The sequence below is a fragment of the Aythya marila genome, assembly GCF_965140915.1.
Source record: "Aythya marila genome assembly, chromosome: 26".
NCBI classification, from domain to species: domain Eukaryota; kingdom Metazoa; phylum Chordata; class Aves; order Anseriformes; family Anatidae; genus Aythya; species Aythya marila.
In genome coordinates, this window is record NC_139067.1 from 401878 (window position 1) to 423810 (window position 21933).

The following is a 21933-nucleotide window of genomic DNA, read 5'->3' on the forward strand; positions in this document are numbered from 1 at the left end:
AGGTGAGGGGAGCAGACTTACTCATCTATTTCCAGCTGCTCTGTGTAGAGACACTGCCTCAGCTCCTTTCTCTTCACCACCAAGAGGATGACCCCAATGAGGACGGGCACAAAGAGGCAGAAGGTGAGAAGCAGCCACATCTTCAGCGGGTCCTTGTTCTGCAGGCCTACTTCATCTAGGCACAGGGAACAACCTCCTTCAGCCCACAGCAGCGCACTTCTCGGGACAGCAAGGCTCCCCCCGTGCGAGCCACGGCCAGAAAGGGAACGGCAGCAACCTGGGCCTGGGCGAGTGGGCCTAGGTGGCCCTGCTTGAGCAAGGATGCTGGAGAAGACCTGCAGAGGTCCCTTCCCACCTCAACAGCCCGTAATTCTGTTATTCCGCTCCAACTCCTGCCCTTTTTCTTTTCTCCTTTCCCACAGCCCAGAGGGTCGTTGCCCTCGCTGCTCACCGGCGCTGAGCGGGCTGTCTTTGCTCCCTCCCTGCTTCCCTGCTTTCTCCCGGCAGTTCGGTGGCTTCCAGCCAGCGTGGCAATGGCAAGTCCCTTTGTTATTGCACACCTGTGCGACAGAGAGGGAGAGAAATGATTTCTGTTGGCTACAAAAGATCACGAACACATTTCCTTGCTTTTGCAAGGCGCATCTTGGGAGAGCGAGATGGTCCAAAAAAAACAAGGACATGCGGCACTGTAACTTACCCCATGATTGTTGCATTTTTTCTTTATGTCACAATCATACTTCAAGACAGCAGCAGACACACACTTCTGATTCATGCAGATCTGAAACACAAACGTAGGGGTCAGCAGACAGCACGCAGCAGGCAGTAACACCCATCTCCTGCTCGGGACAGACATGGGTTTCCAGCCTGACCCCGTGCGATGGGGTTCGCACAATCCATGCACCAACCCCAACCCCTTCAGGATGCAACCACAGGAAAAGCCACTGACTGCCCGTGGGTCTCTGACACCACTACTGCAGAAACACTTCCTGCAAGTCCTCCTTTCCTAAGAGCCACGGCACGTCACCTTGTGGTCGCCACAGACAGTGCCATCCTTCACCAGCATCGGGTCCCTCGCTGCGGGAGGCCTCATGTAGTCCAGCGTGATGCACAGCATGTTCTGCACCCGCGTGTAGATCACCGCAGCCTTCTCCTTGGTGAAAGGCACGTTACCTGGATACTCGCAGATGAGCTTCCCGCACTGGAGATCCCTGCAAAGGCATGGAGAGCAGAGGACTTCACACAAGACACCTTCACCCTTCTGTTCCTCTCCATCGGTTGCACCGAGGGCTTGGAGAACAGATCCCAAACAGCCGATTTGCAGCACACGGACACGGCATGCTTACATCTGCCACGTGCCCTTCTCTCATCTGCCTGGCAGCCCACGCACCCCAGGGCAGTGCGCTCCTCCCCGGTGCCGAGGGCGACGCGTCCGTGTGCTCCCGTCCTGCCCTGCAGTGCAGCCGGGCTCCCTGCCGCCACGGACCTAGACAGAGGCCCCTGGGGTTCCTACAGCACTTACTTCCATGCACAGCTCTGGTACCCGCTGTGGTTGGAGCCGCAATGTCCCATTCTGTCCCTTTGGCCATTAATTTCCTCGTAGCAGGCCAAGGGTCCATTTTTGGCGCCTGCAAACACATAGCATCACTCACAGACTGGCAAAAGGCCTCTCTCTCCACCTCAGGGCTGGACATCACTGCCGGGGCCACCCGATGATGCTGAGGGCTGCTGGCTCTCACAGGCACTGGGTGCCATGGCCGTGCAGGAGCCTGGACACAGTGCTCACCTCGCCGTGCTCCCAACAGCCTGCTGCTGCTGTGCGGTGCTGCAGCTGCCACCCAGCCCCACCACAGCCTGCCCGTCAGCTCTGTGCTACAAGGCTGAAGTCAAGAGACCTCCCAACACACGTTTTCTTCCACTCTTGCTGCCTGTTTTTGCCTGCACACAGGCTGGGCTGCCAGGGTTTCCTGTTTTGATGATTCTTGTCCACAGCCTTACATTTCACGCACAACAAACAGCCCCCCTGCAGCCCTTACCTTTGCCGAAGATGTCCTGACACTGCTTGTCAGCTGTCTGGCAAGCTCCTCTGTAGCAGAAGGCGGTGTTCCTGCTGCAGGGATGCCCGTCCATCACCCACTGGTTGGCCGTGCACTCCCCAGAGGTGCCGTTGCAATATTCCTTCAGCTCACACTCATCCTCAGAGCTGGTTCTACACAACGTGCCGCTTTTTGCAAACTGGTGGGAAGAGGCAGAACAAGAGGAGCTTTGCATAGCACATGCACTCACAGACAACAGAACAGATCTCCTCTTAGGGCAAAGCAAATATTGGCTTTACAGTTTAGATCAGGATTGGGAAAAATCTACCCACACAATTTCAAAGCTCTCCACTAACCAGGTTTACCCCCGCAACATTAACATATGTCCGTACAGTTGGCATATCCTTCATCTCGGTACTTCAGGAGAAGGCATGGTACCTGCTCCTTAAAGCACCTTCTTGACACAAAGGCACTTCACCGGCACCACCACGTCACACAGCTCACTTCACTCACCTGTGCTCTCCGACCCCTCACAGCAGAGCAGCCAGTACTCGCAGCTGGAAACGCAGCCACTTGTCCCCACCAAGTCCCATTGCACATGCCCTGCACATGCAAAGGCTATTCCTGAGTGTTCCCACTGCTGCTGCACAGCTTACCTTGCACTTCCAGCAGCACGGGCCCGACAGGCACTGCACCCCTTTCCTCCTTTTGCACCCCACAGTACAACAGAGATCGCGCCGGCACTCCTGGAGGCACCAGCACAGGCAGTCAGGAGAGCTCACGCCCCTCCTGTGGGTACAGGAGCTCAGCAGAGAGCTCGGGCTTCCCCTCAGCAGTGGCTGTCTGCAGCCTCCTGATGAGGCATGAGATTCACACCCCTCTTTGGAGAGCTCTCCCCCCGGGGGCACGGGACATGGCTCTTTTCTACTGTACCGAGGCTCACAACTAACCTCTGCCGACCCGCAGTCACAAGCCTCTCCTGGCTCCACCACTTTGTTGCCGCACACAGGAGCTTTATACGACACGTCCATCGTTGGCCTGTTCAACAGGCACTGCCCTTCTCCAGTGGCAAGAAAACGCTGGAAGTCTCTTATGCTGCAGCTGCTGAAGGCTTTGGTGCCAGCCGAGTGCCTGTAAGCCAGAGGACAAGGCTGGCGCCCACATGGGCGGCACGGACAGAGCGCTTGGGGCTTCACCCTGCAAACCCCGGGCATGCTGCAAGGACGGGGAGCCTTACACCGCACTGGGTTGCATTATGCAGGCAGCTCCCGCGCAGTGACAGCTCCCGGGGTCGTCGTACACCATCCCTAGGCTGAGCCCCAGCAGCTGGGCCACGACGACTGAGAATGCCTCCAGCGTCATAGTGCTTCGGTACTGCGAGGGCAACACAGGCAGACCTCAGAGCGCTGTCCTTGCAGCAAACTCACTCTGCTCTGGGGCTCCGGTGGGCTGCGAGGCACTGACAGCCCTGGGGTCCCTGCTCCATCACCCCCAGGGGCTCCGTGCCCTACGGAGTGCTGCCGGCGTTCCTCGCCCTTTGGGTAGGCATGGGCTCACCTGGAGGCACAGCTCAGCACCGTGCCAACACACGGGAGGCTAGGGGTACAAACAGACAGGCTGCGTACCAAGGCAACCCCTCCAGCGTGGTTCTTGAGACACAGCTTCTTCGCAGAAGATGCCCCCGTGGAAGGGGACTGCTCCCTGTAGCTGAGGAACAGCGCAGACTGAGCCCTACACATGCTGCTCATGTGTATGCTCATGCCTCTGTATTGACACCGTCCTACTCCTCTCATCCCCATGCCAGCTATCACAGCCAGCCCCTTCTTACACGAATAAGAATGTTATGTCCTGGAGCCGCAGAACACGATGTATGTTTTTCCACTGCAAAAATCTCTGCAGCAACTCCTCAGCATCTCCCATGGTAGGAATTTTGTTCTTTTCTGTCCAAAGCTCCAGTGAAGAGAGCGCTATCGTCAGATTGAGGCGTGAAAACATCTGGAAGCAGACAGACACCACGGCTGGTCCAGAGCCCAGCTGCTCAACAGTTCCCCGCTTGCTTTTCCTTACCACTGCAACACATTTGCCACAAACAACCAAAAGCAACTCACACTGTTCACGTAGCTGAAAAGCTGGACTATCTTGGCTGTCACTGCATCCTTGTCTGCTCCCATGTAGTCATACTGAAAGACAACAGACACAGGAGCATCTGAGTGCACTGTGTGAGGCAGCAGGACTAGCTCCCCAGGGCTCACTGCAGCTCCTGCCATAACATATTATTATCCATGCCCAAGGGAGTTAGTTTCCATTTCATGGGGACTGTCAAGCCCCATGCATGCTTCCCTTGATGTTCTGTGAAGTTCTGAAATTGTTGCAGAGTTTTTTCATAGAGAAAACAATTTATGATGGAGAGGATGCAAAGACTCACCAGAGCTTTGTCCAAAACTACATGCATTTCCAGATATCGTGGGGATCTGTGGACAGCTTCCTTGCCCTTAAGGAAATATAAACCCAAACCAAACCACAGCAAACTAAACAGCAACAAAAATACCCCCCAAAAATTACCCAGAGAGACTAGCCTCTGCAATTTGTATCAACTTGCAGAAGAGACATTTAGTTCCACAGTCAGTTAATGGGATCCACAATGATTTGGAGCTGTAGGACAAACAGTACCAAACTTCTAGGAAAGCATTCCTTCCACAATCCACAACACAATAACATCAGCCACAGATTCAGGCTGTATTCACAGCAACAGAAGTTTGCAGAACTCCTTGCAGCTGCAAGGAAACCCCATCCCACTCACCCAGGCTGAGCCTGCGCTGCCATCAGACCCCCCTGCTGACCTTGTCCTTAGCTCCGGTGAGTCACAAAGCCCTTTAGCATTGGATGTACCAAATGCACACAGGAACAAATGCTACTACACAAACTGAGGCACCCTTCAGCTAAAGATTTCCAGGGCCTACTGCTACGACTGCACCAAAACCCCACGGCCTCGAGGCATACTCACTGCTGCTCCTTCCCACGGCTCTGGTGACACCTCTGCAGCCCAGGCAAGGGAGCTGTTTTCTACAAATGGTGTCTCTACATTTTCATTACGCGTTTGATAAACGAGGTGCTGATACCCAGCTGCAGCCTCCAAAGGCCTGATCCCATAGCTGGTATTTGCGAGCTGCAGGACCCCACTGCAAGGCAAAGGCACGAGCGGCAGGAATGGCTCCTCCAGCAGCCCAGCACCACTGGTACCAACAGAGCCTGGTGCTCTTGCTAGTGGCTGTGCCGCAGGGCAAAGGCAGCCCGAGGCTTACCTCAGTCCAGAGCAGGTGCTAAGTGCCACGAGCGACACTGGGAAACCCTCCACATAGCCTTCGTAGAAGCAGTCACGCTGGAAGGAGTAAAGCCGTGTCTGCGGTGTGGTGCCTCCTCCCTCGAGACCTGGAGCGTGTGGCAGCGTGCAAGGCGCCAGACCTTGCTGCTACCTGTGCCATGGTCCCCGTCCCTGCAGAGGACGGGCTCCCAGTGGGAGCACGCAGAGCACGTGGGAGCAGCACGGCACTGCGGGCTCCCCTGGGAGCAGACACCTGCACTGACCACCGCTCGGTCTTCGTCCCTTCATCAGCTCCTCACCGTCCCTGGGAACTCGTGATGGCTGCAGCAGGGTGTGAGCTGATGCACACCCTCACCAGGGCTGCCCGGAGCAGATCAGTGCCCGAGGCGAGCAAAAGGTCTACAGAGCATCCCTGCAGAAGGAAACCTCACCGCACGCTTCTTCAGGTGTACCTCAGCAGCAAGCACTGCTCCCAAAATCGCGCGGCACACAGGGCATATCGTACCTCCACACGCGCCAGCTCGGATTTCGCCAGCCCCCCTCGGCCGTCCGTATAAATCCGGAGGTCCTCTGGCAGAAACACTCTGCGCACAGAGCACAGACGGAGCCCTGGGGTCCCCGCTCGGTGCCCCGCAGCGCCCCGCGGCCGTGCCCCCACTCACTGCTGCCGCAGGCGCACGGTGCGGGGGGTGCCCGCGATGGGGATGCTGTAGGCACGGGCGCGCTGCGGGGCTTGGCGGCGGCGCTGCGCCGGGGACCGGGGCTGCCCGGGCACCGCTCCCCCGGGGCCGAGGCCCCGCGCCGGCAGCCCCAGCGCCACCACCAGCACCACCAGCACCACCAGTACCACCACCAGCACCACCAGCGCCCGCATCGCCGCCGCCAACGGCCGCCGCCAACGGCCCCGAGAGAGGCGCGGACTCGCGGCTGCACCCAGCGCCTTTATTGCCCGCCCCGTCACGGCCCCCGCTCCGACGGACGCTCCGGCCCCGGCCCCGGCCCCGGCTCCGGCTCCGGCTCCGCTTCGCAGACGCTGTCCTCGGTGGTGGTGCTGCGGGGAGCGCAGGGGGGCGGCTCAGCCCCGGCCCCGCTGGGCTCCGCACCGCCCGCAGGGCGCGGGGCTCGCTCTCACCTCTCCCAGCTGCGCTGGCTGCTGGCCTCCGACCTGGGGGCGCGGGGCGGGCGTGAGGGCGCCGGGCACCCGCTGCTGGCTGCGCCCCGCGGGCCCCCCGGGGCACGTTTCCCCGAAAGGCGCGCCCACCATGCACGTGTGAGCCCTGCCAGAGGGCCCGGTGTTTTGGGAGAGCGAGGTCAGTCGGGAACGTGTCACTGCTTGCACAAGTAACCCCTGAGGAGCATGCCTGCACCCCTCTGGGAGGCGTGCAAGTACTTCGAGGGATGGGTGGAGGACAATCGCTCTGTGTCCTGACCCAGCGCTGCTTCCCCCTGCTCCCCACATGCCCAGGCTCTCTCCCACCCACTCTCCTTCACACCTGGACAGAATGCGTCCCCAAACCCCTCGCTGCCACAACCCCCTGCCTATCTCCCCCACCCAGAACGGGGGACTCACAGTAACCAAACACCATTAACTTACCCATCACTTTGCGATGCGTTCCTCGCACAGCGCCTCATCAGCTGGGTCCACTTTTTAATCAGGATGATGCAGCCAACAAGGATGGGGACGATGATGCAGAGGAGCAGCAGCAGCCAACTTTTCAGTGTGCCCTTAGGAAAGCTTTTTGTGACAGCATCTAGGGAGAGAACCACAGGCACACCTCCGGGTAAGGGCCAGGCGACGCCAAGGGCGTCTGCTCTGTCATAAGACCGACGAGGCTGTTTCTGGGACCATGGGGGCAGCCACTGCCCCCGGTAAAACCACTGGGCACCTGGAGCTGCCACGCAGGACTCACCGTCACGGCCCCACAGCTGCTGCCCGCTGTTGATGCTGCCGCCTATCGAAGGTCCCCGAATCCTGCACTGGGGCGGGTACCAGCCCGGGCTGCAGTGGCAGTTCCTTCTGTTATTGCAGACCTGCAAACATCAGGGTGGGAAGAAAACATTCCCCACCTGTAAGAACTTGTACTAAGGAGCACTGCGAAGCTTTCAATAGCACCGTTTTCATACCCACTCCTTCCCACACGCAGACCAGTGCAAGCCCCGTGCTGGGGTCACAGCCAGACACCAGTGCCACTTGGCACTGCTGCTGGACACCCCTGACTGGGCTTCCTCCATGTCCTGCTCCACTGCTCCCCAGGCTGCCTCTTACCTCGCACAAATACACTGGTCATTTCCAACACTATTTCAATTACGTGCAGTTAAATCCTCTTTAGTTACCCCTTTTCCAGTTTTCTGCTAATCTAGACAAGCAAGTACTCCACATCCCCTCATCTCATTTATATTTGGTCTTGGAAGGGAAAGTACATAAGGTATTCTCACTTAATTTCTCCCACAGTTGCTGCATAACAATTTTGGAGAATGAGTGTTAGCCCAAATCACAGGTTTAGCCAAGTCCCAAGCAAGCCACTGTAGGCACATGAGAAGATCCTCTCTCTTCTTCAGCAATATCAGCCAACATGACAAGACCACCCTAACAGCACCGTTACTTACTCCATGCCCAGAGCATTTAGTCTTCACATTGCAGTCATACTTCAGGACTGAATGTGGCTGGCACGTGCCATTCACACACACCTGGAAGTGCAGAAAGAAAAAAATTCTGCTGGATACTTTCCCATCACTCTTCATCATGCTAGCCATTACTCTAAAAAAGATTCTTAGGTTCAAACAATGATCAGTAAATCAATTACCAAAAATGTAAGTACAAACCACCTCTAAATTATACTGCAAAGTTGCAACCAGTTGCAGTTCTAAAACTGTTGCAGTTGTGATAATTGTATGTCATTTCCATGCTCTCAAAATATTTCTTACCTTTCTAGGACCACATTTTGTACCATCTTTAACCATGAGAGGATCTTGCACTGTTGGTCCACGCATAAAATCAAAAGACACACACAGATGTTCTTGCACTTGAGCATAAATGATGGCACCCTTAACTTTTGTGAAGGGAATACGACTCGGGTATGTGCATACTAGCTTTCCACATCCCAGATTCCTAAAAAAATCATTAGCACAGTAAATTAGAAGAGTGGGCACAGCATCTGGTTGACCACAATGCTGGAGGCACTGAGGTGCACAATTCAGGGAGGGAGATTTAAATGAAATAAGCACCCAAGCTCACCGACTGCTTGTACTGCTGGATAGTCGATGAAGTTGCTTCTCAACCCCCTGCAGTCTCCAGTACCCCCCCACACCTCGGGTTATGCCACGGGTAAGCATTTGTCATGCCCACCACAGAGTGCTCTGCTCACCCCTACGTGCCCCTTATCCATCAGGACAAGACCTGCCCGGCATCACCATCTCTTTTAAGAACAGCTAGAGCCAATAGTGGAAGAAAAGGCAGCCATGCAGGAGAAAACCCTACTGAAGAAGCTTCTGACAGATTTTTACGCTTTGCATCAACAGTAAAGGGGGGCACAAATTAAACACGTGTTCTTAGTTAAACACTTCCCTCTCCCTTGAAACCTACAGCCAAGAGCAGGGCTGGTACCCATCCTTCGGGTGATTACCACAGTGTCCAAACCTATCCTGCTGGCTGTTGACTTCTTCATAACAAGCCAAAGGAGCATTTTTGGCACCTGGAAGTTTGGAAATAATACTGATTATAACTGAGGGTAATACAGATTAGAATACCTGTGTTGGCTTTAACATTTATCAGTTCTTGTATCTGATGGAGTAAAAAGTGGCTATATCACTATCTGCCCACGTTCGAGTTGCAGGACAGACCTCGCAGACAATGGAATTGCTGGTAAAGTCTCAGAGACCGTCCACAAAATCTGGGTATTTCTGTGGCTTGTTCTCTGCCTAGATGTATGGCTGTGCCAACATTCAGCCTGAAATCCTCATGTAAACCATCACCTTCCCATGGCCCATTCCTTTCCCCTCGCCACAAGTGCAGGAAGCCCAGCACTACGCATTTGAGTCTGCACAGGCATTCCCAGCCCGTGCCAGCGAGAGCAGAGCCGCCCCGCTACCTGTCCCGTAGAGCCTCCGGCACTGCAGGTCAGCAGACTGGCAGCGTCCCTTGTAGCAGTACCCGGTGCCGTGCTCGCAGTCGTGCCCATCCTGCACGTAGAAATCGGGGGGGCAGGACGCGGAGGACCCGTTGCAGTACTCGGCCAGATCGCACTGCACATCAGCAGGAGGGCGGCACAGCGAGTTCTTTGCTTTAAACTGGAGAGAGAGGCAGAAATTGTTCCTCTCTCCATCCTCAGGCACCCATCGGTGCAAGAACCCTTTACAACAGGTCCCCAGTGCCAGGATCGCTGCTGGGCACTCAGGTCCCCCATGCCCCATCCCCATCCCCTGGATGCTATCTTGTCCATACATTGCATGCTAGGGAAAATGCTCATCTTGCTAAAGACAAAAGGCGGCACCAATATTGTTAAGTTTTTTGGAGGTGACCATCAGCAAAACCAGTAAGCTGGCTTATAGTCCTACTACAGTAAATACTACGTCTCCAGACCTCAAAAATAGCCTTAACTGCTGATAATTATGAACGTGCCTTACCTGGCAATTTTCACAGCACCGTCCTGAGGAACACTTCACGCCCGGTTTGAGCTTGCACTGGGAAGTGCAGCATTTGTCCACCGCACATGCCTGCAAGCACACCGTGAACCCTTCCCTGCTTCACATCTCCTCACCTGCCTGCCCTGGCCCCCATCCCCCTAACAAACAGCACGCCTCAGGGGCCCCAAGGGAAGGGGACAGCTGCATCTCTGTGCATGGCCACAGAGCTGCATTATGAACCCCTGGACCACCTCCAGCCCATGTCTGGGGCCGTTCCTGAGGGCAGGGGACACCCTGGCCCCCCGCTGCCCCGCACTCACCGCCACGGAGCCGCAGTCGCACTGCTCGCCATGCTCCATCACGCCGTTGCCGCAGACGGCCGCTCTGGAGAGCGGGTTCCTCCGGGCAACCCTGATGTAAGGGCACTCTGGATTGTGCTTGAGGAAGTTCTCAAAGTCTTCAAAGCTGCAGCTGCTAAAGGACTTTGCCCCACTGACACGTCTAAAACAAAGGATTATCCCTACTTGTGTGCATGCCAACACATCCACCGCCGTTCCATTTCTTAACATCTCTGTTCAGTTTGAGAACTTGCTCGTGGGTGAACACGAGGCAGGATAAGCAGCCCCCAGGGGTCTTTCATCTCATCGGCAAACCTGACTTTAACATGTGCTATCAGTAAGGATGAGAAGCATTCAGAAACATCTTGCTTTTGGAAAGAAAAGATTTGCTTTCCGATGTAACCATCGAATCGCTATTTATGCTTTTTTTCCTTTCCCAGAGCAAGAACAGCAGAGATTTCTGTGTTACCCTGTGACAGGAGGGCACCCACGCCCGAGGCACGCCGTGCCATCCTCCTCACAACGCCCTGCGCCTCTGGCAGGTGAAGGCCACGAAGGCCGCGAGGAACTCACAGCGCCTCCGAGTTCATCACGCAGATGTGCCCGGGGCAGTGGCAGCTCCTGTTGTTGTCGTAGCTCATGCCCAAGCTGCGGGCCAGCATCTGGGCCAGGAGGACGGAGAACGACTCCAGGGTCACGCTGCGCTGGTACTGGGGGGGCAGAGCCAGGAGCTGGGTGCGGCGCTGCCCCGCAGGCACCCGGCCCCGGCGCCACTCCAGGGCCACGGTGCCAGCTCGGTCCCGGCCGCAGGCCTCGTACCACGGCCACCGCACCCGCAGCATCCCTCTGGCACGCCTTGTCTGGAATGGTCGCACCCACGTAGGAAGCTCGGTCCCGGTACCTGAAACACAGGAGCTCTCTCCGGCCTCCAAGCCTCAGCGGCTCCGGGTCAAAGCCCCCAGGCCACGCAGGGCAGGGGGGAGCTTTTGTTTGTTCCTCACTGCATCCCCACCTCAATTCCACAAGAGGCATCTCAGCCCTAGTAAAGTCTAGAGTTCATGAATTTTACAGGTCATTACTGTCTACTCTGAAATAATAACAACCGTCTATCCTTACAGCAGTAGATAGGGCACTTCGTAGGGCCGCAGAGCAGCGCTGGTCATCTTCCACTCCAGCAGCTGCATCAACACTTCTTCTCCATTCAACCCTGTCTGAATTTTATTCTTGTCCATCCAGACCTCCATGGAGGACAGGGTAATGGTTATGTTAAGAGAACTGAACATCTGGAAAGTAAACGGGAAATGGCTACTCACGTGTGTTTCATTTCATGCCCTGTGTAAATTTTTATTCTTATTAGTAGCCACATTGCCTAAGGAAAATAGACAGGAGCAGTTGGCAACTGATCTACTGTTGTGTATGTGTATAATGAAATGTACAGAGAATTAAAAATATATATATATATATATATAGAAATAGCAATGTGTCCAAAAGAGAAGAGAAAAGTGTTTATTAAGCAGGATCTAACAAAAAACAGTCCCCTATGACAGACACAGGGAAAAAAGCAGTGGTAGCTTCTGACACATGCACACATGCATGATCACCCCTCAGTGGAACTACTAGAGGACAGTATGGTATCGAGGTGATGTTAGGCATAGCTACTGATTTATTTGAGAGAAGCACTGAGTTAGAGCATGTGTTTGTGGAGGACAGCAAAGGATAAAACCTTACTTGCCACAGCTCCTAACCCCGTCTAGACAAGACCTAGGGAAACTTGGAGCTTCTGACAGGCTAAACTAAAAAATCAATAGCTAAAAAGATGAGATTCAGTATTCAGAAAGCACATTTAATTAATTATTATCTTCTCAAAAATTAGACAAATCCTACCAATACCTACCTAGCTGTTAGTAGGCTGAAATTAAAGCCCAAAATTTCTATTGCAGTATTTAAAGAATAGTTCAAACTTACACTGCTGAGAGAGCTGATGATCTGAACTATCTTCTGCGTCACAACGTATTTGTCTGCACCCAGGTAGTTGTACTGAAATATGACATGAGGTTGTACCTAGATTACTGACGTGCTGAAGCACGTGGAGTTATCACGGCCTTTCACCACAGCCAGAAGCTACAGCCCACACAAAGCCATGCAGGACCACGTGAAAGACCATGGCAAAGCTTTGCAGCAGCTCTATCCAGAGCCAAGGAAATAAATACGGAACAGGAACTGACTGGTGCAAACCTACCAAATTCCTTTCCAAAATTAAATGGAGTGCCAACTCTCTGTGGTGCTTTGACAGTAACTGGAAAAGAGAAAAAAAAAAGTTCACCGTTGTTAATTAATTTCTCCATTTGAGTCATGATATGTAAGAAAAGCTAATTTCTTTGATGGACCAAGAGACACCAGAACTGATGCTGCCATCAGTGCCACCATCAGAGCACTCACTTCCAGCGTTGTGTGCGCTTTGTAGGAGACCTCCCGCACTGCTGGCCGGGCCCCGCTCTCAGCGCGGCTCTTTGCCAAGAGGAAATCTGCCAGGCTCTCGTTGCTCATGTGATAAATGAAGTGCTCGAAGGCAGGTGAATTAACCAGAGGCTCGATCCCGTAGCTGGCGTTCTCAAACTGCAGCAAGCCCCTGCGAGGGGCACGGCACCGCTGGGAACCCCGGCTCCCGGCAGGGGACGGGGAGGGTGGGGAGCCGCGGGCACCGGCACGGCAGCGCAGGCGGCCCCGGTACCTGAGCCCGGAGCAGGTGCTGAGAGTCACCGCCGAGCCAGGGACGCCCTCAATGTACCCGCGGTAGAAGCAGTCGCCCTAAACCACAGCAAAGCAAAGGGAAGCAAAGGGAACCACAGGGGCAGCTCTGTCAGGCAACAGCACTATGAAGATTTTGTTCAATCTCACTTTGGTTCAAGTATCTGCAAACAATCTCCAGTCTCTACACACTATCCCAGTGTGAGGACAGGGCACTCGTATGACAAAGCACGGCCCTGTCCCACCCAGCTCTGCTGAAGGACAGGAGAAAGGAGGGAAGCATCACTCCTCTGTGTAAGGGGTGACATCTCCCCATATACTAAAGAGCAAGGCTGCCCCGCAATTTATCCAACGCAAGAACAAAGCACTACCTTGATCTGGGGTGAATCATAGTACAAAGATCCCTTCTCATTGTATGTGTAAATCCTGAAATCATCAGGTAAAAAGAACCTAGAACATAAATACAGCAAAATCCTCTGAAAATACTCTGAGGAGTGTTCACTTGGAGCTTCTCAAGCTCGCGCTGGGTCCTGCAGCAGGCACTGCCACACCGATGGTGCCGGGGCTCCTTGCACATCCAAAACCCGCTGCCACAGGCACAAGCATCCCTCCAGTCCTGCTCCAGCCCCTCACAGCACTCGCGTGCGTGCCACACAAACACGCTCCTCTGCAGGTGACCGGTACCGTCCCGTGCCAGAGGAGCCTCCGGTGGGAGCGCACAAGCCAGCAGTGCTCAGATGGGGCAGCACCAGGGCACTTACTGCTGCTGCAGGTGAATGGTGTACGGCCTCCCCTCTATCGCGAGGACGTAGGACAGCGTGCCCTTGTGTGTGCAGAAGAGCAGAGAAAGGAAGAATTAGGAACAGGGACCGCAGAAAAACAAGCTCAGAGGGCAGGCTGCAAGCGCTGAGGACAATTGCAGGAGCTCAGCAGATCTGGTCACCCCCCCCCACACACACACTTCAGGGCAGGCAGAGCATCATTTCCCAAAACTGTCCCAGCAGCAGCCACGCCAGGACTGTTACACCCCATATTCCTGCACCAGTATATCCACTCGCACACACATGCACAAACATTAAATAGTTTAACTGTGTCAGTACCGTCTCTCCAGCTGTTTTTGAGGGTAACCTCTGAGGAACTGTGACGTGCAAAGGTATTTGTGAGCCTAGAGAAACAATTTGTTTTTCAGTTATAATCACAGATGAATGCCACTACAGTTGTGCCTGGCAGCCACAGCTGGAGTTGTGAGCACGTGTGAGAGGCACTTTTACAAACCGTAGGCTGGCATGGAGAGGGATACCAGCCCTGCTTTTTCTGGACACTTCCATAGAAAAAAAAAAAACAAATGGATGTGCACACACCAGTGCTGGACCCCAGCCCTGCTGCAGCCCAGGAATGTAAGTACGGTACGATGGGAGCATGAGAGCGAGCCCCAGTTCAACCAACCCAACCCAACTTGCATCAGGAACAGAAATGGGGCTCGGGGAGCCCAGTCGAACACCGCTGGCTGCCGTACAGTGAGCGTCCACTTCAGCAGGCTCCACAGCGCTCCTGCTCCTCTGTGTGCTGCGCTCCACGCACAGCCGCCCGTGTTGTGCCCCTTCACGTGCCTGGCACGTCGTCAAAACCCAGGACCCCCGTGCCAGCGAGGAGGGGGTTACCCGGAGCAGGTGAAGTCCCCAAACCCCCAGAAGCCGGATTCAGCGTTTGGTGAGAAGAGCCCAGCAGACGAGCCCCCGGCCCTCCCTGGGGACCACCACCACCACTGAGCATCCCCACCACGACGCCGGGAGGGACCATTCCCGGCGGGCCCGAGACGGCTGCAGCCCCGGGCAGCACGGGGGCGGCCCCGGCCCCACCGGACAGCCCCGGCCCCACTCACGGCTCGCCGCCAGCATCGCAGCCAGCAGCGCCAGGCGCAGCCCCATGGCGCCCCCCGCCCGGTAACGGCCCCGCAGAGAGGCGCGGCCGCTGCCGAGGCCGTTTCTGGTTTGTAAAGGTTCGTTTATTGCCCCCCCCGCACCCCGCGCCGCCCCCGCGCCTCCCGGCGGAGCAGCAGCAGCAGCGCGGCCGCGGCCAGCGCGGGCGGCAGGAGGCAGGCGGGGAGCAGCGGCCAGGTCCGAGCCGCGTCCCGCAGCGCCGGGGGTCCTGCCGGGGGGAGAAGGGAGCGCGGATGCGGTGGCGGAGGGGCCGCGGAGCCGCCGTGGCGCCGGGCCCGGCCGCGGGACTCACCGCGCTCCGCCGGCCCCGGGCCGCCGTCGGCGCTGACGCCCAGCGCGGAGCCCCTCCGGCTGCAGTCAGGCGGCTTCCAGCCGGGGTGGCAGTGGCAGCGCCGCTGGTTGGTGCACACCTGGGGAGGGGGGAGAGCCCCCGGCCCGCCGTCAGGCCGGGCAGCCCCCCCCGCAGCTAGGGCGAGGAGCAACCCAGCGGGGAAGCCCCGTCGGGGCGGGCAGCACGGCACAAGGCAGAGCCCCGAGCGCGGCCGCCCGCCCGTGCTGCATCCTTCAGCATCGCTGCCCCCCCTCCAAACCACCCAGTTTTCCCTCTCGGTGAATAAAACCTGTCCTTCTCATTTCGGAGTTGTTTTTAGGAGCAGTACGTTGAAGTGGTTTTACTCGCGGTACCGGCTGACAGGGCCGGGATTTCAATAGGATCAGCCTAAAATGTGTCTGCAGGCAGGTCCCACGCGAGTCCCAGCAAACCTTTAGGACCAAACACCCGCAGCACTCAGAGCAGTGCTGCTGCTACTTACTCCGTGGCCGTGGCATTCCACCTCGCTGTTGCAGTCAGATCCAAGGACGGAATGGGGGTGGCAAGTGTTGTTTATGCACACCTAGGAAAACACACGGCCATTCCAGTTCAGTGCTTTACCATCAGTCCTCAGCTCATTGGCCTCGTGTCCCACATGGGATTCAAAATACGCTTCCTTAGAAAAAACAACCCTGTGCTTTTGAAAAGCTACGTTTACTACTTTAGGGTTATGTTCAATGCTTATACCACACCAGAAACTTAATGTGATGCCAGTGTATATTTGCAGTGTTTACACTATGCTGCACAGGAGCGAGTATTCCTAAAACTGTTAATGTTTAAAATTCCTATCTGACGTCTTAGTTGACTATAAAGTGTTTTCTTACCTTTCCAGAGCCACACTTTGTACCTGGCGGAATCATAAGAGGATCCAGCCTCACTGGTATATTCAAGTAATCCAAAGATATACATAAATGCTCTCGCACTTGGACGTAAAGGACAGCAGCAGCATCAGTTGCAAAGGGAGTGCTATATGGATACGTGCAGATTAACTTTCCACATCTGAGATTCCTGTAAAATTGATTTGCACGGAATGTGTGTGTGTATCACATACGCATGCTAAACAGTGAAACAACAGCACCATTAAACCACACAACAGAAGTACGGAGTGCTGCATGGTAAGAAAAAATAAGTAGGGCTGGCAAAGCCCAAGAGATGATCTGTGATACGAGGAAAGATGCTCCGTTACCAATGAAGAGAAAACACACATAACTATTTATTGCTTCACAAATCTCACTGTCAGCTGGAATCTTGATACTGTCCTCTTCTGTACAGTCCAAATTAAATACTCATTTTTAGGGGAACAGCTGCCCCTCCCTTGCAACCTACCTCCACGCGCAGGCCCTATAGCCATGTCGGGAGTGGAACCCACAGTGTCCAAATCTGTCTCGCTGACTATTGACTTCCTCATAACACGCCACAGGAGCACTTTTTGAACCTACAAGTTTAATTTATAATCAATATTAGTGCTAAAGAAACATGAAATGACATGTTATGGTACCTACAAATTTTCATCTTGCACACAGCAGAACGTGGATGCTGTACATTATTTAGAGAAAATGTTTTGTTTTTTTTCTCTAATTAGTCCTGAGAAGCATGTCATGGGCCAATAGAAAATTGGCTCGCTGATGAAGTTCTCACCAAATATCAGACCTGAGTCTAACAACTAACCACGAAACCTCACCTCCACAGAAACCAGGCTACAAAAAGCCATAATGAAACCCACCTGAGTTTGGTGTTTTAGAGGGCAAGGACACAAACCAACTTTGCTAGCACCATAGCTGCCTTCTCAAGCAGGGCAGCAGTGCCAGTGAGAGCAGAGCCGCCCTGCTACCTGTCCCGTAGAGCCTCCGGCACTGCAGGTCAGCAGACTGGCAGCGTCCCTTGTAGCAGTACCCGGTGCCGTGCTCGCAGTTGTGCCCATCCTGCACGTAGAGATCGGGGGGGCAGGACGCGGAGGACCCATCGCAGTACTCGGCCAGATCGCACTGCACGTCGGCAGGAGGGCGGCACAGCGAATTCTTTGCTTTAAACTGGAGAGAGAGGCAGAAATTGTTCCTTTCTCACAATTCCTCTCTCACAAATGCTCAGGCACCCACTGGCAGGGGTCCCTCTCGGGCCCCCGGGACCCTCTACAACAGCTCCCCAGTGCTAGGACCACTGCTGGGCACTCAGGTTAACCATGTGTCTCCCCCATCCCATCCCATCCCATCCCATCCCATCCCATCCCATCCCATCCCATCCCATCCCATCCCATCCCATCCCATCCCATCCCATCCCATCCCATCCCATGACAGCCTTCCCCCAGTAATTTCCTTCCTTGGGATTTTAGGGAGCTGAGCTGGAAAGCTCCACCCCAGGAACTGCTGCAATTGCACAGCAGAGGAGCTTGTCCTCATCCGTAAGCATGGGAACATAATATTTCTCCAAAAATTACGATGGCCTTGTGATGACCGCAAGAACATGACTTACCTGACATCCATCACAGCACAGTCCAGAGGAACATTTCACTCCTGGCTTAAACCGACACGTGTTAGTACAGCATTTATCCTTCAAGCATGCCTGAGAACACATCACAAAGCCACATTATTCTGCACTTTTGTTCCCTCTCAGCTTTTCACTGTCCAATATTCTCCCCTTCCTGCTTATCCATAAAATGGATAACACGAGAGAGTGGGCAAAGCTGCTGTCGGATCGATGCCAGCACAGGAGCTCATGGCAGACCCAAGTCCTTGGGCTGGTTCCTACTTCAGCTGCGCCCTGTGTCTCCACATCTCACTGCTCCGAATGGACAAACAGCACAAAATCCCACATTTACCACAGCTGCTGCAGCGCTCACCGCCTCGGAGCCGCAGTCGCACTGCTCGCCGCGCTCCACCACGCCGTTGCCGCAGGCGGCCGCTTGCCGGTAGGAGAGCCCGGCCAGGCGCGGCCTGTTGAACAGGCAGTCCCCTGTGTCCAGCTTGAGGAAGCTCTCAAAGTCTTCAACGCTGCAGCTGCTAAAGGCTTTTGCCCCACCGACATGTCTAAAATGAAGGATTATCCCCGTTTGTGTAGGTGTCAACGCATCCACCGCCACTCGGTTTGAGAACGCCCTGTGCCTCTGTCGGGTGAAGGCCGCGAGGAACTCACAGCGCCTCCGAGTTCATCACGCAGATGTGCCCGGGGCAGTGGCAGCTCCTGTTGTTGTCATAGCTCATGCCCAAGCTGCGGGCCAGCATCTGGGCCAGGAGGACGGAGAACGACTCCAGGGTCACGCTGCGCTGGTACTGGGGGGGCAGAGCCAGGAGCTGGGTGCGGTGCTGCCCTGCAGGCACCCGGCCCCGGCGCCACCCCAGGGCTGCAGCACCCGGCCTGGTCCCAGCCGCAGGCCTCGTACCACGGCCACCGCACCCGCGGCATCCCTCTGGCACGCCTTGCCTGGAATGGTCGCACCCGCGAAGGAAGCTTGGTCCCGGTACCTGAAACACAGGAGCTCTCTCCGGCCGCAGGTCGCAGCCCTGTGGTCCCCCCAGTGCCCCCCGCATGGCAGGGCTGGCTGAGCTCTGCCCCGCACCGCCAGTCCCTGGGGGAATTCTAGCCTTACACAAAGAGGCAGGCGATGTCATACGACCGCAGAGCGAGGTATGGCTGCTGCCGCTCCAAAAATCTCTGCAGAAGTTCATCGGCTTCCCCTGCTGTCGAGATTTTATTCTCCTCTATCCAGAACTCCAGGGAGGACAGAACAACGGTCACGTTCAGAGGGTTAAAAATCTGAAAATGTGACAGGTGAGATGGCTGCTCACACGCCTTTTTTCAGAGCACAATTATGTCTGTACATGCAACAAATGAGACAGGAAAAGATGGACAGTAGCTGTTGGTTGGCAGCCATGGAATGACATCTGTATGGCAAAATAGAATGAACTAAACTCAAAAATAAAACTATGTCCCAAGAGGCACATGAACAAAGCCTAATAACTTGGTAAAAATGTTTCAGTTTTTCTGTTAAGTAGCTTATCATCATACGCACAAATCAGCCCAAGGACAGTTCTTAAAAGTGTGTTTGTTGGACAGTGTGGAGGGGAAGAAAAAGCAAAGCCTTTGTATTCACCCACTGGGGTTAAACTCTTCACCAACCTTTTATCACGTCTGGCCCAGGAGGCAGAGAAGCTGGCGGCTCCTGCCAGGCTGTGCCTGGCATCGCAATGCCAAGCATCACGAGCCAAGGCTGGAACTGCAGTTACAAAGCCTCCTCCCCAAACCAAAAGCAACTAGGAAATAGGTGGCTGTTTCTAAAATCAGCCCCTCATCATTCTATTACGATACAAACCAGGTTTCAAAACTTACATTGTTGACTAAATTGAAAATCTGGATTATCTTCCATGTTGCAACTTTCTTGTCTGAGCCCATATAATTGTACTGGAAAACAACACAAGGGCGTAAGAATGGACAAGTCATTTATCACAGCGAAGCAGGATAAGGTGGAAAGGATTCCCAGCATCCAGTCACATAAATGTGAGCTACCAATTTTCAATCTTTCTTTCCTGTAAAATCCACAGTACAAACACCTTTTTAACGGGAAAACCAAAAACGCATAAAAGTTGGAAATGGCACCATTCTTACGTTCGTAGTAGTCAAGCAAATACAAGGAGAAGATGGCTGGCACTGACTTACCAAAGCCTTGTCCAAAACTGCATACACCTCAAAGTACTTAGGAGACCGTACTGCAGATAATGCTGGCTAAAAAAGAAAATATTGTGAAGCTGTTTATTTTTACATTCCATCGATCTTATTCCTGAAATTTGCTATACTACAAAGTGTCTGCTCAACAGCATTACGTGGATGCTGTCTTCGTATTTAGCACAAGGTAAGCAGCCGCTCTAACTTTAACCACTCCTCACTTTTCAAAGAAGCCGTTCTAACTTGGCCATGCCTCTCGTTAGGCACCAGGACAGTGACGATCCACGCGACAGCTCCATGAAGCCCTTGCCCTCCTAAAATCCCCCACCCATCGCTGCCCATCCAGACCGCACGTGGGACAAAGCTGCCCGCAGGAACAGCTCCCACCCAAACCGAGCAGACATGAGCTCGGCCAGGAGACCGGCGGCAGCTCACTTCACCGTACACGATCTTCAGCACCATCTCCTGCACTGCTGGCTGGGCCCCGCTCTCGGCGCGGCTCTTTGCGAAGAGGAAGCCTGCAGTGTTCTCGTTGCTCATGTGATAAATGAAGTGCTCGAAGGCAGGTGAATTAACCAGAGGCTCGATCCCGTAGCTGGCGTTCTCAAACTGCAGCAAGCCCCTGCGAGGGATACGGCACCGCTGGGAACCCCGGCTCCCGGCAGGGGACGGGGAGGGTGGGGAGCCGCGGGCACCGGCACGGCAGCGCAGGCGGCCCCGGTACCTGAGCCCGGAGCAGGTGCTGAGAGTCACCGCCGAGCCGGGGACACCCTCGATGTACCCGCGGTAGAAGCAGTCGCCCTAAACCACAGCAAAGCAAAGGAAGCCCTAAAGTCCCAAGAACTGGTCACCCAGACAGCTTAACTGCACGCACTGAACAGCAGCTCTGCAATACTTCAGGTTAAAAGAAAAAAAACAGCCCAAACTTGCCTTGATATGAGTCAAATCAGTTTTAAAGGACGCCATCTCATTAGACATATAAATCCTAAAATCATCAGGTATAAATAGACTGCAAAAGAAAAGCATGAAGTCAAATACTAAAACTAGCATCTCTTACACAGAGCTTCTCAAGCTCGCGCTGGGTCCTGCAGCAGGCACTGCCACACCGATGGTGCCGGGGCTCCTTGCACATCCAAAACCCGCTGCCACCAGCGGTTACGGGCACAAGCATCCCTCCAGCCCTGCTCCAACCCCTCACAGCATTTGGATGCGTGGCACACAAACACGCGTTCTCTGCAGGTGACCGGTACCGTCCCGTGCCAGAGAAGCCTCCGGTGGGAGCGCACAAGCCAGCAGTGCTCAGACGGGGCAGCACCAGGGCACTTACTGCTGCTGCAGGTGAATGGTGTACGGCCTCCCCTCTATCGCGAGGACATAGGACAGCGTGCCCTTGTGTGTGCAGAAGAGCAGAGAAAGGAAGAATTAGGAACAGGGACCGCAGAAAAGCAAGCTCAGAGGGCAGGCTGCAAGCGCTGAGGACAACTGCAGGAGCTCAAGAAGCAAACACTCCTCATGGGGCAGGCTGAGCCCCTGTGGCTGCAGTTACAGCTGCCAGCACTCACCACCCCCATCACCCCTCTGCAGCCAGCAGAGCACAGCCTCCTGCATGTACACCCACTCACACCTACACACATATGTAGGAAATAAGAGGGGTGCTCAAGTACCGACTCTCCCGTTGTGTTTGGGGGCAGTTGCAGCGGGACTGTGATTTGCGACAGTGCTCGTGAACCTGGAGAGAGAGAGAAAAAGGGAAAGGGCCGTGCGAGGCATTACCAGCTGCAGCCCCGGGCACGCTGGGGGCCCATGGGTGCCTGTGGGCAGACTCACACAGCACCGCCAGCAGCGCCGCCCGCAGCACCATGCACGGCCCCATGCTGCGGCCTGGCTGCCAACGGCCCCACCA

General features: G+C 55.0%; 3 protein-coding genes across 3 annotated transcripts; all 3 read right to left on the minus strand.

Moving 5' to 3' along the window:
• Positions 1-17: 17 nt before the first annotated feature.
• Positions 18-6229, minus strand: LOC309887664 (disintegrin and metalloproteinase domain-containing protein 32-like; the record flags this gene model as incomplete). The annotated part of the gene is made up of 18 exons (XM_082779572.1): positions 18-175; positions 452-560; positions 698-778; positions 1025-1208; positions 1520-1625; positions 2034-2232; positions 2690-2779; positions 2984-3164; positions 3271-3407; positions 3659-3740; positions 3862-4028; positions 4142-4213; positions 4459-4521; positions 5038-5212; positions 5336-5412; positions 5861-5939; positions 6018-6100; positions 6203-6229. 18 exons carry the CDS (start codon positions 6227-6229, stop codon positions 18-20), a joined length of 2070 nt encoding a protein of 689 aa, XP_082635698.1.
• Positions 6230-6312: 83 nt separating this feature from the next.
• LOC309887665 (disintegrin and metalloproteinase domain-containing protein 32-like) lies at positions 6313-14992 on the minus strand (the record flags this gene model as incomplete). The annotated part of the gene is made up of 20 exons (XM_082779573.1): positions 6313-6406; positions 6488-6520; positions 6950-7106; positions 7266-7386; positions 7963-8043; positions 8281-8464; positions 8939-9047; positions 9444-9642; positions 9979-10092; positions 10305-10479; positions 10890-11026; positions 11136-11217; positions 11433-11599; positions 12282-12353; positions 12756-12945; positions 13048-13124; positions 13436-13514; positions 13826-13887; positions 14165-14229; positions 14947-14992. The coding sequence occupies 20 exons, from the start codon at positions 14990-14992 to the stop codon at positions 6313-6315; spliced, it is 2244 nt and encodes a 747-aa protein (XP_082635699.1).
• Positions 14993-15069: 77 nt separating this feature from the next.
• LOC309887666 (disintegrin and metalloproteinase domain-containing protein 32-like) lies at positions 15070-21903 on the minus strand (the record flags this gene model as incomplete). The annotated part of the gene is made up of 16 exons (XM_082779574.1): positions 15070-15414; positions 15817-15897; positions 16199-16382; positions 16701-16809; positions 17206-17404; positions 17844-17933; positions 18211-18397; positions 18504-18640; positions 18751-18832; positions 18958-19124; positions 19698-19769; positions 20025-20090; positions 20466-20652; positions 20755-20831; positions 21695-21759; positions 21858-21903. 16 exons carry the CDS (start codon positions 21901-21903, stop codon positions 15070-15072), a joined length of 2094 nt encoding a protein of 697 aa, XP_082635700.1.
• Positions 21904-21933: the final 30 nt, after the last annotated feature.